General features: G+C 44.8%; 1 protein-coding gene across 5 annotated transcripts in view; it reads left to right on the top strand.

Annotated features, from left to right (window-relative positions):
• Nucleotides 1-14,927, top strand: part of DOCK11 (dedicator of cytokinesis 11) — a 130,622-nt gene that overhangs the window by 106,008 nt on the left and 9,687 nt on the right. For all 5 annotated transcript variants that reach the window (XM_084639107.1, XM_084639106.1, XM_084639105.1 and 2 more), the window contains exons 45-52: nt 2,075-2,181; nt 2,339-2,461; nt 4,188-4,301; nt 5,212-5,358; nt 6,578-6,788; nt 8,654-8,844; nt 10,180-10,280; nt 14,787-14,925. In XM_084639107.1, the coding sequence (XP_084495233.1) occupies nt 2,075-2,181; nt 2,339-2,461; nt 4,188-4,301; nt 5,212-5,358; nt 6,578-6,788; nt 8,654-8,844; nt 10,180-10,280; nt 14,787-14,925 (1,133 nt within the window). The remainder of the gene's footprint in view (nt 1-2,074; nt 2,182-2,338; nt 2,462-4,187; nt 4,302-5,211; nt 5,359-6,577; nt 6,789-8,653; nt 8,845-10,179; nt 10,281-14,786; nt 14,926-14,927) is intronic.

Here is a 14,927-nt window from a genome sequence, read left to right as displayed (position 1 = left end):
GGGTTTGGGGTAGAGGCTGACAGCTTATGCCCTCCTCCCCCCCATGAAATAACCTCGCGACCTCCTGAGGGGTCCTGACCCACAGTTTGAGAACCCCTGAACTAAAGGGAAAACTACAGCATAGGAATTTACACATGTAAATGCCAGTCTAACTATTCAAACACGGGACTGAAATGTCCTAATCAGTGTAAAAACTGGCTCCCCACTATTCTGATCATGCCACAAGTGTCACTGCATGGAGTTCAAAGCCGTGTGTCCCTTCACAGCGGGAGTACAGGCTAAGTGCAGTGAAAGCGGAATTGGTCTACGCCCTGTACAACTAGATAAAGAGCCAGTGGTGAGAGAGGACATTGTGGCTTAGTGCAGAACAGGAAGTGGTGGGCAGACTGGTTGGTTTTAAAATATCACAATTTTGCATGTAAAAACACATTTTTCTTTCGAATACCTCCCTGCTCTGACCGTTAATGTACTGCACTCCACCTGTCGGCTCCCTCTGATCTTTTAATCTAAAGGGCGCCATTGAAACTGAAGTTGGAATATCTCTGACTGCAGTTGATCTGCAAAAACTAGGAAGAAGGGAACAGAGACCAGGAAACGCTAGTTTTCAGCTGTAGTTCGCAAAGGTGATTGATGGCACCTTATTGGCATACTGGGGGCCAAAGTCCCATAGAAGTATATATTTTGTGTTCATCAAAAACATTTCTGGTTACGTATACAAAACATACATGATTGCAGATGGAAGGGTTGTTACAAATCTGGATACTCTCCATTCATGTGAGTGGAAAGAAAGGGAGACTGAAGCCAGCAGGAAAAGAGGAACAGTCCCAAAGGATGCATGAGTTAGTATTGCTACTGAACTGCATTGCTCATCCATCACATGTGCAGGAAAGTGACACTTTTGCCATGCCCAAGGAAGTACTCTCAATTTCAGAATCCATGCCACTAGAAACAGGCAATCCTGCGCATCCATTACCCTGCACTGCAGCACACAGCACTGCCCATCACTCAGCGTGCACGTTCAGAACACAAACACAGCCTGCTCCTTCTCTCTTCTCCAGTACATTGCAGCCCCCCTTAGTGGTTCACAGATGACTCTGTGCAGTAGTTGTTAGGTGAGACACGCGTTCATTGCTTTCTGGTAGAGGAAGCCAAGGCTATTGGTGGAGGAGGGCGTTATTCTGAGAAGTGGGGCCCCCTTACCAGATGGAACAGGCTGGCCAAGTCATGGGTGGTGTCCATCAGAAGGAGCAGGCGAGCAGGCCAGCTGGCCCTGCCATCAGACAGATCCAGGCTGTTGGATTAAGCCACGGTCTCAGAGGATGTGCAGGCTGACAGTTTGTTGAACAGTATGGCTGACTCAAGGGGCAATGTGTGTCCATGCCTCAGTGATTAGTTAATACTCCCCCAAATTCCTTGCAGCTGCAGAGGGGTCAGCTGGAGGCCACACTCTCTAACGTGCTAATTCATCTATTTTGGTTCTATTCCTCCCTTTGAGGTACAAAGGCAGAGCAGCCTGGAGACCTTTGTTGTCCCTTTTTACTTCACAATCGACTCTTTCGCTGAAATGTTTTTGGACATTATTATTTTTATTGCAGTAGCACCTAGAGACCCCAGCTGAGATCTGAGCTCAGTTGTGCCAGGTGCTGTAGTTGCCCAGGCAGTCCAGGCCCAAACCATCTAACAGTCCAAAGGGACAAGACAGACAAAGGTTGGGGGGGAAAGTGACATTGAGAGAGGGGAAGGGACTTGCCCAAGGTCATCCAGTCTGTCAGTGGCAGCACTGGGAATAGAACCCAGATCTTCTGACATGCGTATAAGTGTCCTATTTGCTAGCCCACATCGCTTCCCATGCTAAGGCATGATGGTATGTATTAACTATGCTAAAACATAAGCCACTGTATAACCGATAACATGAAAGTAAGTTTAGCTTTTCGTGCACAAATGGACCAAGTACAATGGGAATCTGCATGACAAAGATATAGCATGGGTAACCATAGCACAGTATTCCGTACGCCACATTAGACTGTTTGATAATATTTGAATTCTAACTTACTTTTCTTTTTGCCTTCCATAGAATTGTTCCCTAATGGATGCTCAGCCTTCAGGAAAATTACGCCCAATATTGATGAAGAGGGAGCAATGAAAGAAGATGCTGGGATGATGGATGTTCACTACAGCGAGGTGGGATTCCAAAGCGCAGAACCTTAGATTGAATAAGAATAATTCTTTAAGAATGAGTCACCCACCCTTGGGCTGCTGAACTGTTCTGATGTCTTTCACGGTACCTCTCCCTAAGATTACTTAGCTATGAACAGCCTCCATCTTGTGCTTCATACAGGAAGTCCTAGTGGAGCTGCTGGAACAATGCATAGATGGCCTGTGGAAGGCAGAACGTTACGAAACGATTTCAGAGGTTTCCAGACTGATCATTCCAATTTATGAAAAGCGCCGTGAGTTTGAGGTAGCTATTTGGAGCTGGCTTTGTGTTAATGAGAATTCCCCAGGCTGCTAGTAAACAAATTCTTAGTTTGTGAGTGATGAGCAGATGTGATGGGTTGTATCATTTCTTTTGTATACTCTGTATTATTGATTAATATTAAACAAAATAAGTTAAAGCAAGACTCAGGAGGCTAATAGTTCCCATGAGATGCCGCAGTCAGAGATCTCTTAAATAGGGACCCAATTCAGCAAAGATTATAGGTACATCCATACCACCCACGCCCATAGAAACCCCTGTTTCTGGGTGCCCTTAGACTTGGGAAGGCTTCAAAGCTTTGCAGATTTTTTAAAACTGAATGAGTCCCTTCCTTTGACCTGGGGGTAACTGACACTAATGGGTACCCAGAGCTTCAGCTGCCCCAAGGCAAACATTTCCTCCTGTTCCCAGATGAATACTTGTTTCTCCCGTGCTCCTGGATCTTTCTTCCAAGAGGCAATACAGCCCAACGTCTCCAAGCCCACTACAGCAGGACACCAGCCAGGAGATATTAGTTGTGCCCTATACAATTATCTGCTGCAGACTTCCTGCTGCAGACCATGGAATTGAGTCACTAAAAGCAGATGATAAACCAGACATTAAAACTGTGCCTTCAGCATGTATTGACTTGCTTAATGCGTAGTGCTTGCATATCTTAGTGGTTCACAGCCAAAGTACCAGGCAGGCACATTCCAAAATCCATGTCATCTCTGGCTGTAAACCAGACAGAAGAAATGCAAGCTATGCTCCAGCATGCAGTTGTATGTGTTACTTTCCCTCAGAATAGGTGCAATGCACAATCAAATCTGCAGAGAAGGCATTCTTGAGGACAGGCTTTCAGTGATGCCAAGTGATTTTCTGTACCCCATGGGCCATACGCTGTCCCTGGATGATCCCATTGGCCTCACTGAAAGCAATGCCTACATGGCTGAGGGCTGAATTTGGCCCTATGTGAGAGTCAAAGGGAACATTCAGGGACATCTTTCATTTTCCTGTGGCTTTAGGAAAGGTGGGGGAGTGAAAGAATGCACTGAAGTAGGGTGGGTCGAAAAATGTTTCTTGGGGATTTCAAAGCTCTGTTTTGCAGGGTTTGAAATGGATCCATTTTTTGCTTTTTCTGGAAGATTCCACAATACTTTGTCGCCATTTTCATGTCAGAATTTTTACTGAAATCTTGTTCAGAATAGTTCTCCAGCATTTGTGTTTACTGGAATCCTGGTCTTTGGTAAACAAAAATGTTGGACGAAGATTTTGCATATTATTTCAATAAACATTCTGCTTTAAAATATAAAAATAAAAATGTCACCAAAACTTTTAGGAAAACCAGAAAGTTTCAAATATGTCGGCAGTTTTTCACAAAAAGTTGAGTTTTCAGAAAAGGTCGGTTTTCACTGGAAAAACTTTGAGTGTGAAATATTTCAAGCAGCTCTGCTTTCAAAGACTCAGTCCTGCAACGTGCTGATCTCTTAACCCAGCAGAGCATTTAGGCGCGTGCTAAAGTTTAATGTGACTAACCCTATTGAAATAAATGGGACTACTCTTGTGCTTAATGTTAAGCATGTGCTTAAGTCTGGCATTTTCAAAGGAGCTTCTGTGCTAGGCTGAATCAGGGCAAGAGTGCTCAGCACTTTGCAGAATCAGCTCTGACTTCCTGCTCACATAATTCTACTTCAATAATGTTGAAACACACCTGCCTTTTTCTGCTTTCCAGAAACTTACTCAGTTGTACAGAACACTTCATGGCGCTTACACTAAAATATTGGAGGTGATGCACACAAGAAAAAGACTTCTAGGAACCTTTTTCCGAGTGGCCTTTTATGGACAAGTAAGTACATAGATCAGCCTGCCAACTAACCTGCCCCAAGCACCCTGTCTTTGCTCAGCCATTTCATTCAGGAAGCATTCTTGTTGCACTGACCACTAGCTTCTTTAAGATGGTTCTGTATTTTGCTCCCTTGTGCTCTTTTATATAGTAAACTCTTCAGTACAGGGCTTCTGTGCCTTGTTAATGTGTTATTACAAAGCTTTATGACACTGGGTGGGATTCTCAAAGGCAGCTGACTGATTAAGGATACAAGTCCCATTGATTTTTAATGAGATTTCTCCTTTTAAGTGACTTAGAAGCTTTTGAAAATCCTACCCTGTATAAATATTACTGTAATGAGTTAAAAAATAAAGTTTAAAAAACACTTTGGATTACTCAAGCAATACAGAACCAATAGTGATCATGGATATTTCCCTCTGCAGAAGATCATTGTGACTTTTCAGAATATTAGCAATGGTGTGTTCAGGGGGAAGGTCTGCTTAAAAACTGGTGGCACAATATGGCCCACTGTTGTTATGGGTTCGACATACTCCGGTAGTGGCTGTCTCTGCAGTGCACATAGTCTGATGTCTCTCACTTTGGACTTCTATAAAACCAAGAATAGAATCCCTTTTAATAAAATGTACAAGGAGCAACAGCTGGCGTTAGTTTTCTATATGCTGGGATCACTATATTTACAGTAATGTGACTAAATGATATTCAGCCTTATTCCTGGTACAAGTTCCAGATTTTCACTTTGAAAGTTTCACCAACTTTTTAGATATTACTACACAGAGATCGTTTTAACATATAAACGTATCTTATCTGATAAGTTTTTAAAAAAACATTTTAAAATGAGCTTTTTAAAATAAAATGTTTAATGTAATGAAATCTCTCCATTCACCATCTATGTCTTTCTGATTAATGCTAGACTTTCTTTGAAGAAGAGGATGGCAAGGAGTACATCTACAAGGAACCCAAGCTGACGGGCCTGTCAGAGATCAACCTGAGGCTTCTTAAACTTTATGGAGAAAAATTCGGAGCAGAGAATGTAAAAATTATCCAAGATTCAAATAAGGTGGAGTTAAACGGCATGTGGTGTCATTGAGTCTAGACAGCCCTGCTAACAAAATGCTTGGAAGAGTGAGCTCTAGGCTGTAGAGCAGAGAGGATCAAAGGAATGGAGACTCCATTCTAACATCCCAATCCTTTGGACTGTCAGAAGGGAAGGAGACCAAAGCTACGTTGTCCTCCTGACTCCTATAAAACCCCCTCCATGCAAACATCACACAGTCGGGGCCCTGTGGGGTTTGGAGGAGGCAGGTCTCAGACCAGAAGGAGATGGATCTGGAGGGCTTCCAGGTGACAGTGAATGAAGTATTAACTCACGCTCTGCAGCCTCTCCAGACTGAGTCATGTAGTCAGAGGCAGAGAGCAGGGAGCAGCATAGAGGGACTGATGCCCATATGGTCGGGGACAGGATTGGCTGTGGGTTCTCAGGACTTGCCAGACAGGCATGAGATGCCCCTTGTCCCTTTTGCAAACTCCTCCCCTTTACTAGGACGATGCCTTGGGATTTCCCTCGTACATGTTCCATTCACGGGAGTTCCTCCCATGCAGCAGGTCCTTGACCTGCCCATTCTGCTGCAATTGCACATCGCTCTAGCAGTAAATTGTGATTTTTTTACTGAGCGTAAATGTGACCATGTTCTGAACACAGGAACTACTTGCAATAGCTTTGAAATGTCTGTCACCGTCACAGGGTGTGACTGTGTCTTTATAGTGTTATGTGAGCAGGGGAGGGCCGTTACTCTGTGAAGGTGCTGGGAGTTCATCGCATAAGCAACCTGACGCTGTCTGGCAGAGCTCCAAAGGAATTCTTGTGGGTGAAATTCACCCAAGGCAGCAGGGTCAGTCCAAGGCCTGTGTGCCGCTTAAGCCCTTGAAATAGCATGTAAGTGGAACTAAAGTGATGTATAGGATTCATAGAATCATAGAATATCATGGTTGGAAGGGACCTCAGGAGGTCATCTAGTCCAACCTCCTGCTCAAAGCAGGATCAATCCCCAATTTTTGCACCAGATCCCTAAATGGCCCTCTCAAGGATTGAACTCACAACCCTGGTTTAGCAGGCCAATGCTCAAACCACTGAGCTATCCCTCCCCCCCAGGATTTGTACTGGTCCTCTGCATGGGGTGAATTCACCCAGGATGGATAAATCCGTGAATATCTAAACTGGTCATTAATGTAGTTTGTGCCAGTTTCCTCTTCTAGTAAATAACTCTCTTCTGTCATAGGTCAGTGTCAAAGATCTTGATCCCAAATATGCTCATATTCAAGTGACTTATGTGAAGCCCTACTTTGAAGACAAAGACCTCTCTGAAAGAAAGACTGAGTTTGAAAGAAATCACAACATTTGCAGATTTGTGTTTGAATCTCCTTATACCTTATCTGGGAAAAAACATGGCTCTGTGGAAGAGCAGTGCAAAAGACGGACCATTCTAACTAGTGAGTATGACCTTCTAAATATTAGGGAATAGGAATCAGCAAATATTGTTTTAACACATAAATCACAGCTGATTAACCTCCAAAAAATGGCAGGAATACCCCCTAGAACTTAGAATTGTGCAGAATTGTTCATTTTGATTTGTTACATTTTATTGCCACATACAGAATGTTTAAAGTGTCAGCTAATTACAGTACAGTATTAACCCCTGGATCTCAAATTATTCCTGTGGGAATTCTGCACCACTGTGTGGGCACAGAATTCATGTCCCCCACAGATTTCTTTGCTTCCCCGCAAAAAAATGACTTTCTGACGGGAAAGCAAAGGGAAGCGGCAAGAATGGTCACATGCCCCTCCCCAGCAGCGTGGGCACATCCTTTCAGGCTCCCAGAGCAACCGGCGGAGACGTAAATCACTGTGGGGGCAGAGGGTGGAGGAGCCCCCTGTAACTGAACTCCCACCCTGCCGAGCCCCACCCCCGCACATCCGCCCTCCTCAGCCCTGTTTGGGGCTGGGGACACCCTGGCCAGTGTCTCCTATTCTGTGCAGGGCTCAGCTGCTAGTCCAGGCTGGGCTGGGGATGGGGAAGGAGCGCACTTCCCCAGCACAAAGTGGCCAGGTCAGACCCACCCCCAGAAACCTCCCCTGGCTCCACCCCCACACTTCCTGCCCCATCACTCCTCAGCTACGGGGGAGGAGGGTGGGGTCACTGTATGGGGAATTGCTCCCCTGTCCTCCAAACCCTCTTGCATCTGGACACTCCATATACCCAGTACCCCCACCAAGTCTCACTCCCCACACCTACAACCCCCCTGCCCCATAACCCCCACCCTGTTGAGCCCCAGCCCTCTGCACAAGGCCCTCCCTGCTGAGCCCAACCCCCATACATCTGGAACCCTGCCGAATCCCTACCCCCTGCATCCGATCCCCCACCCCTGCACTCAGATCCCACCCCCACCGAGCCCCACCCCCTGCATCCAGCCTTCCCATTCGTGCACCCAGACCGCCCCCTGCACTCAAATCCCCACTTCAATGAGCCCCATCTCCTGTGCACCTGGATCACCCCAACAAGCCACCCACACATGGACCCCCACTCCACTGAGCCCCAACCAGCTGCACCGGGGACTTCCCTGCAGAGTCCCATTGCCCTGCATCCAGTTCCTCCCACCACCACTGATCACCCGCGTGTCCAGATCCTCCTGGCACCCGTACCCCCCCACTGAGCCGCCCACACCCAGACTGCCCCACACAGAACCCTCTCACCCCACACCTGGATCCCCCCACACTTGGATCCTCCCAGGCTGAGCCTGCCTTCCCACACCTGGTGCACCTGGCACAGAGGGGTGGGGCCCTGGGGTGTTTCTGGGTCAGGCCGAGCCCTGGCGCTGCGTCAGGATCAGATGCAGCCTCACAGCCGATTATCCCTGTCCTGGAGTCCCTGTCCCACCTCTGTGCAGCTAGTGGTCTGTGCTCCCCAATGCCATGCTGGGCCCTCCACATTTATTTATTGACAAAATTTGCAGAATTTTAAAATGCATTTACATTTTTAATATTCTGTGCAGAATTTTTAATTTTAATTGGACACGGACTGAGTCTCCATATTGTTTTAGATCTGATTTATTCAGCCTCACCCCTTCCTCCCCCTCTTGTTTGTGATCGTGTCATGCCTAAACACTATGGCTGAAATCCTGACTCCTCTTGAAACTCAGTGGCAAAACTGCTACTGACTTCAGCACAGCCAGGATTTCACCTTTGCTCTGTGAGATCCTCAGGGCAGGGCCCTGGCTATATCTGTTCCGTGGGCCTTTGGGAAAGGGTCGACTGAGAAGACTTTCAGACTGTACATTCTGTTTGATATGTTTAATAGCTTCAAACTCGTTTCCATATGTGAAGAAGAGAATTCCAGTAAATAATGAACAACAGGTTAATCTCAAGCCCATTGATGTTGCTACTGATGAGATAAAAGACAAGACAGCAGAGCTGCAAAAACTCTGCTCTTCCAATGAGGTTGACATGATCCAGCTGCAGCTCAAGTTGCAGGGTTGTGTTTCCGTTCAGGTAAGGCCCGTCATTAGCACAACATCTTGAAGTCCTTACTCTGTTGGCAGAACAGCTTATTTACTTTCCAGAAATCATTAACTAGCTCACTGGAGCACTAAATGTAGTGCTTACCACTATAAGTCAATGGAACTACTCATAGGAGTAAACACTATACCAGTTGTGTTTGCAGAATCAGGCCCATTATTTGTTTGTGACAGGTGTTGGTTATATTTAACAGCTCTGAAAGACTGACCTGGAAATGACAGACAGAAACAGCATCATGAATCCTGACCTGTCCCCAATCTGAGACATGGTCCATGTGTCTCAATAGGTCACTCCCCAAAAAGGAAATGAAGGGATGTAAATTTCTTCATTTTTCTTTTTGTATGTAAAGATCATAAATAGAAAAGTAAAGTCTAGCACAACCCTTAAAGCAAACTGTTGTAGCTGATAAACTCATATCATGCATTCTTTTTAGTATATCTAGATTGCTGAAACTTCAAACCTGTGTGTAAAATTTTCTAATACAGATAGCTTTGTTGGTGCTTTTCTTCTCTGAAAGTGATTTTTAATAAAGTAAGCAGCAATCAAGATTATGTCTAGAATGTGTAATCACAGACTGTAAATATGAAATAACAGCAAAATAATGGGATGAGATGATGCAGACAATGAATAGATTTTAATATTAACGTAGTGCAAATTCAGTCATTTTTAGTTTACAGAGTGTGTGTTTCTCCATGTCTATATAATAAAATACATAATATTGCCCCAGATATCTGTATGAAATGCAAGACAGCCAGGCCCTCTTTCATGCATGTGATATGGGACTGGTGGTAATAAATAAAAAATAGGAAAAATATCCTGAAAGAAATAAAACAAATATTAGCAATAGAATTTGAACAGGACTGAAAGATTTATATTGGAAGCTGGCCTGTTAAAGAGATTCAAATCAGGAAATATATCTAATACAATGTCTTTAAACATTTTTTTTTAAAGGGAAATGTTAATAACATCATAATACGTAGTCAATATTCAATATGTTGCTTAATATTGTTAATTCTGTATTAAGATATACTTATCAAGACAATATCATCATCATCATGTCTTATTGTAAATGTCTCAGGAGATCAGTAAATACATTTTTTCCATCCCAAAAAGTAAAACCTAACATTTTGAACTACAGGTGCCTTCTGTTCTGGTACATAAGCAGTACTGTAGCATTGCTATCCCATGACCATATAGAAATCCACACCTAGTGGCATGAAGTAATACTTCTCATAAAACAAACTGATTATCCTCTGAAGTTAACCTAAAAGCTGCAGCATAAATGAGTTCTCACATTTTGCGTTTTAGGTTAATGCTGGTCCGCTGGCCTATGCTAGAGCTTTCCTGAATGACAATCAGTCCGGCAAATATCCCACTAAGAAGGTGAATGAGTTAAAAGAAATGTTCAGGTAGGTTACTCAGTAATTGAATTAGCCTGCTGGCAGCAATGGAATATGTGGTTTTTCTTATATTTTTAATGATCAGGGTTAAGATTTGTAATACTAATGCAAAGATTTGCTACTGTCCTTCTGATTTTGGAAGGAGACTGGTTTCCACTTTCCTGGCCCAAAAGTGTCCTGACCATGATCATAGAATCATAGAATATCAGGGTTGGAAGGCACCTCAGGAGGTCATCTAGTCCAACCCCCTGCTCAAAGCAGGACCAATCCCCAACTAAATCATCCCAGCCAGGGCTTTGTCAAGCCTGACCTTTAAAAACTTCTAAGGAAGGAGATTCCACCACCTCCCTAGGTAACGCATTCCAGTGTTTCACCACCCTCCTAGTGAGAAAATTTTTCCTAATATCCAACCTAAACCTCCCGCACTGCAACTTTTGAGACCATTACTCCTCGTTGTGTCATCTGCTACCACTGAAAACCGTCTAGATCCATCTTCTTTGGAACCCCCTTTCACGTAGTTGAAAGCAACTATCAAATCCCCCCTCATTCTTCTCTTCCACAGACTAAACAATCCCAGTTCCCTCAGCCTCTCCTCATAAGTCATGTGTTCCAGTCCCCTAATCATTTTTGTTGCCCTCCGCTGGATGCTTTCCAACTTTTCAACATCCTTCTTGTAGTGTGGGGCCCAAACTGGACACAGTACTCCAGATGAGGCCTCACCAATGTCGAATAGAGGGGAACAATCATGTCCCTTGACGTGCAGGCAATGCCCCTACTTATACAGCCCAAAATGCCTTTAGCCTTCTTGGCAACAACGGCACACTGTTGACTCATATCCAGCTTCTTGTCCACTGTAACCCCTAGGTCCTTTTCTGCAGAACTGCTGCTGAGCCATTCGGTCCCTAGTCTGTAGCGGTGCATGAGATTCTTCCATCCTAAGTGCAGGACTCTGCACTTGTCCTTGTTGAACCTCATTAGATTTCTTTTGGCCCCATCCTCTAATTTGTCTAGGGACCTCTGTATCCTATCCCTACCCTCCAGTGTATCTACCTCTCCTCCCAGTTTAGTGTCATCTGCAAACTTGCTGAGGGTGCAATCCACACCATCCTCCAGATCATTATTTAAGATCTTGAACAAAACCGGCCCCAGGACCGACCCTTGGGGCACTCCACTTGATACCGGCTGCCAACTAGACATGGAGCCATTGATTACTACCCGTTGAGCCCGACAATCTAGCCCGCTTTCAATTCACCTTATAGTCCATTCATCCAGCCCATACTTCTTTAACTTGCTGGCAAGAACACTGTGGGAGACCGTGTCAAAAGCTTTGCTAAAGTCAAGGAACAACACGTCCACTGCTTTCCCCTCATCCACAGAGCCAGTTATCTCGTCATAGAAGGCAATTAGATTAGTCAGGCATGACTTGCCCTTGGTGAATCCATGCTGACTGTTCCTGATCACTTTCCTCTCCTCTGAGTGCTTCAGAATTGATTCCTTGAGGACCTGCTCCATGATTTTTCCAGGGACTAAGGTGAGGCTGACTGGCCTGTAGTTCCCAGGATCCTCCTTCTTCCCTTTTTTAAAGATGGGCACTACATTTGCCTTTTTCAGTCCCCCGATCGCCATGAGTTTTCAAAGGTAATGGCCAATGGCTCTGCAATCACATCCGCCAACTCCTTTAGCACTCTCGGATGCAGCGCATCCAGCCCCATTGGACTTGTGCTCGTCCAGCTTTTCTAAATAGTCCCGAACCACTTCTTTCTCCACAGAGGGCTGGTCACCTCCTCCCCATGCTGTACTACCCAGTGCAGCAGTCTGGGAGCTGACCTTGTTCGTGAAGACAGAGGCAAAAAAAGCATTGAGTACATTAGCTTTTTCCACATCCTCTGTCACTAGGTTGCCTCCCTCGTTCAGTAAGGGGCCCACACTTCCCTTGACTTTCTTCTTGTTGCCAACATATCTGAAGAAACCCTTCTTGTTACTCTTAACATTTCTTGCTAGCTGCAACTCCAGGTGTGATTTGGCCTTTCTGATTTCACTCCTGCACGCCCAAGCAATATTCTTATACTCTTCCATGGTCATTTGTCCAATCTTCCACTTCTTGTAAGCTTCTTTTTTGTGTTTAAGATCAGCAAGGATTTCACTGTGAAGCCAAGCTGGTCGCCTGCCATATTTACTATTCTTTCGACACATCGGGATGGTTTGTCCCTGTAACCTCAATAAGGATTCTTTAAAATACAGCCAGCACTCCTGGACTCCTTTCCCCCTCATGTTATTCTACCAGGGGATCCTAACCATCAGTTCCCTGAGATTGTCAAAGTCTGCTTTTCTGAAGTCCAGGGTCCGTATTCTGCTGCTCTCCTTTCTTCCTTGTGTCAGGATCCTGAACTCGACCATCCCATGGTCACTGCCTCCCAGTTTCCCATCCACTTTTGCTTCCCCTACTATTTCTTCCCAGTTTGTGAGCAGCAGGTCAAGAAGAGTTCTGCCCCTAGATGGTTCCTCCAGCACTTGCACTAGGAAATTGTCCCCTACACTTTCCAAAAACTTCCTGGATTGTCTGTCTGTGCGCCGCTGTATTGCTCTCCCAGCATATATCAGGGTGATTGACGTCTCCCTTGAGAACCAGGGCCTGCAATCTAGTAACTTCCAAGAGTTGCCGGAAGAAAGCCTCGTCCACCTCATCTCCCTGGTCCGGTGGTCTATAGCAGACTTCCACCACGACATCACCCTCGTTGCTCACACTTCTAAACTTAATCCAGAGACTCTCAGGTTTTTCTGCAGTTTCATACTGGAGCTGTGAGCAGTCATACTGCTCTCTTACATACAATGCAACTCCCCCACCTTTTCTGGCCTGCCTGTCCTTCCTTAACAGTTTATATCCATCCATGATGAACTTACCTAATCATAGTCAGAACATCTTGGCTCCTTCTAAACCTGAGACCATTGCCCATCATGCTGACCCCTACTGACTCATTGTTTTTATACTCCCCCATAATCAGTCTGTCTGTATCCATCCATGTATCTCTTGTCTTAGATGATAAGCTCTTTGGGGCAGGGACTCTCTCTTCTTTCTGGATTTGTACAGTGCCTAGCACAATGGAATGCTGGTTCATGACTAGGGCTCTTGGTGCTACAATAAATAACATAAAATAATAATAATGATGATAATAATTAATAAATAAATACACCAGCAGTTGCTGCACACTAAAGCTGACTCTGTTTTTAAAGCTAGAGCGTTCATGAGCTATCAGGTGCCCAGTCTCAACACCTAGACAAAACTGTTTTTTAAAAGTGGGAAATGTCTCGCTAAAAACCAAAGACTTGGTGTTTGTGTTTGTTAATTTTTTTTATTATGCTTCATTTCCTGATCTTTCAAGAGAGACTTTTCTCGGGGGACTGTTAAACTGGAAAGAACTTTAAAATATTTAAATAAATCCATTTACTGTCCATGTGGTTCCATTACTCTTGCCTCCATTGCTACTTTTGCAAAGATATTTGATTTCAAACAAGAATTTGTTTTTGCATCTGTCTATCAATCTACCTACCTACCAATCTATCCTGGCATTCTCTCTGTGGTCTTAGAATTGTGGCCAACGCTGTGCCTCCCAAGAGATAACTAAAGAGCTAACTTCCCGTCCTCCATCCATTTGGGGCCATTGTAGATTTTTCCCCACTTTCATCCTTCCCTCTCTCCTCCTTCCTACTAGTCTGCCTTTGGTATCTAGAATTCCTCTTGAAGCAATGAGGCACACCCAGCCTGCTCGCCTGTTGCTGCTGCCTCCTTTGTTGGGTGCAGCTGCCTCCCACCCCACACAGCTGGCCAGTGCACAGGGGGAGTAAGCTGTTGACACTTCTTTCCTGTCCCCTTTGGGGCACTGGACACCCCAGGGAAGTAGTGAGAGAGCAGCCCCTTCAACTATACCGGAAACTTATGCTTGCCACGAAAGAAAGAGGGAAGACATCTTGTACCCCGAACCCTGCGGTGCAGTCTTATGGTCCCGGCAGCTCTATCCCTTTCATAACAGCCTTTGAAAGTCAGACACTGTTATTTCACCACAGCCTCAGACAGGGGAGAAGTGGTCATGTGAAAGAGAGAACTTAATCTGAGAAAAAAGATCAGGAGGACTTGTGGCACCTTAGAGAGTAACAAATTTATCTGAGCATAAGCTTTCATGGGCTACAGCCCACTTCATCAGATGCACAGAATGGAACATATAGTAAGAAGATAGATACATAAAGGGAACATGAAAAGGTGGAGTAAGAGGCTAATTAATTAAGATGAGCTATTATCAGCAGGAGAAAGAGTAACAGTAACAGCCAGGAATAGAATACAAACATCCTTTTTGCTCAGTGCCACCCAAGAGAGAACCTGTGTGTTGCTTTTTGGATTAGATGTTGCCCATGGGGTGAATCTGTAAACAAAGTCATACATATCCGTTTGTTTTTTTGGCTCCAATCTGCAAATCTGAATGAGAAACAATAATGCCCAGTGGCTATTTCTTTCATCCCCAGGAAGTTTATACAGGCCTGTGGACTTGCTCTGGAACTCAATGAGCAGCTCATTAAGGAAGACCAAGTAGAGTACCATGAAGGACTAAAATCAAACTTCAGAGACATGGTGAAAGAGCTTTCCGACATCATCCATGAACAGGC

Source organism: Lepidochelys olivacea (genome assembly GCF_965140295.1).
Source record: "Lepidochelys olivacea isolate rLepOli2 genome assembly, chromosome: 9".
NCBI lineage: Eukaryota > Metazoa > Chordata > Testudines > Cheloniidae > Lepidochelys > Lepidochelys olivacea.
This window is presented reverse-complemented; position numbering and strand designations above follow the sequence as displayed.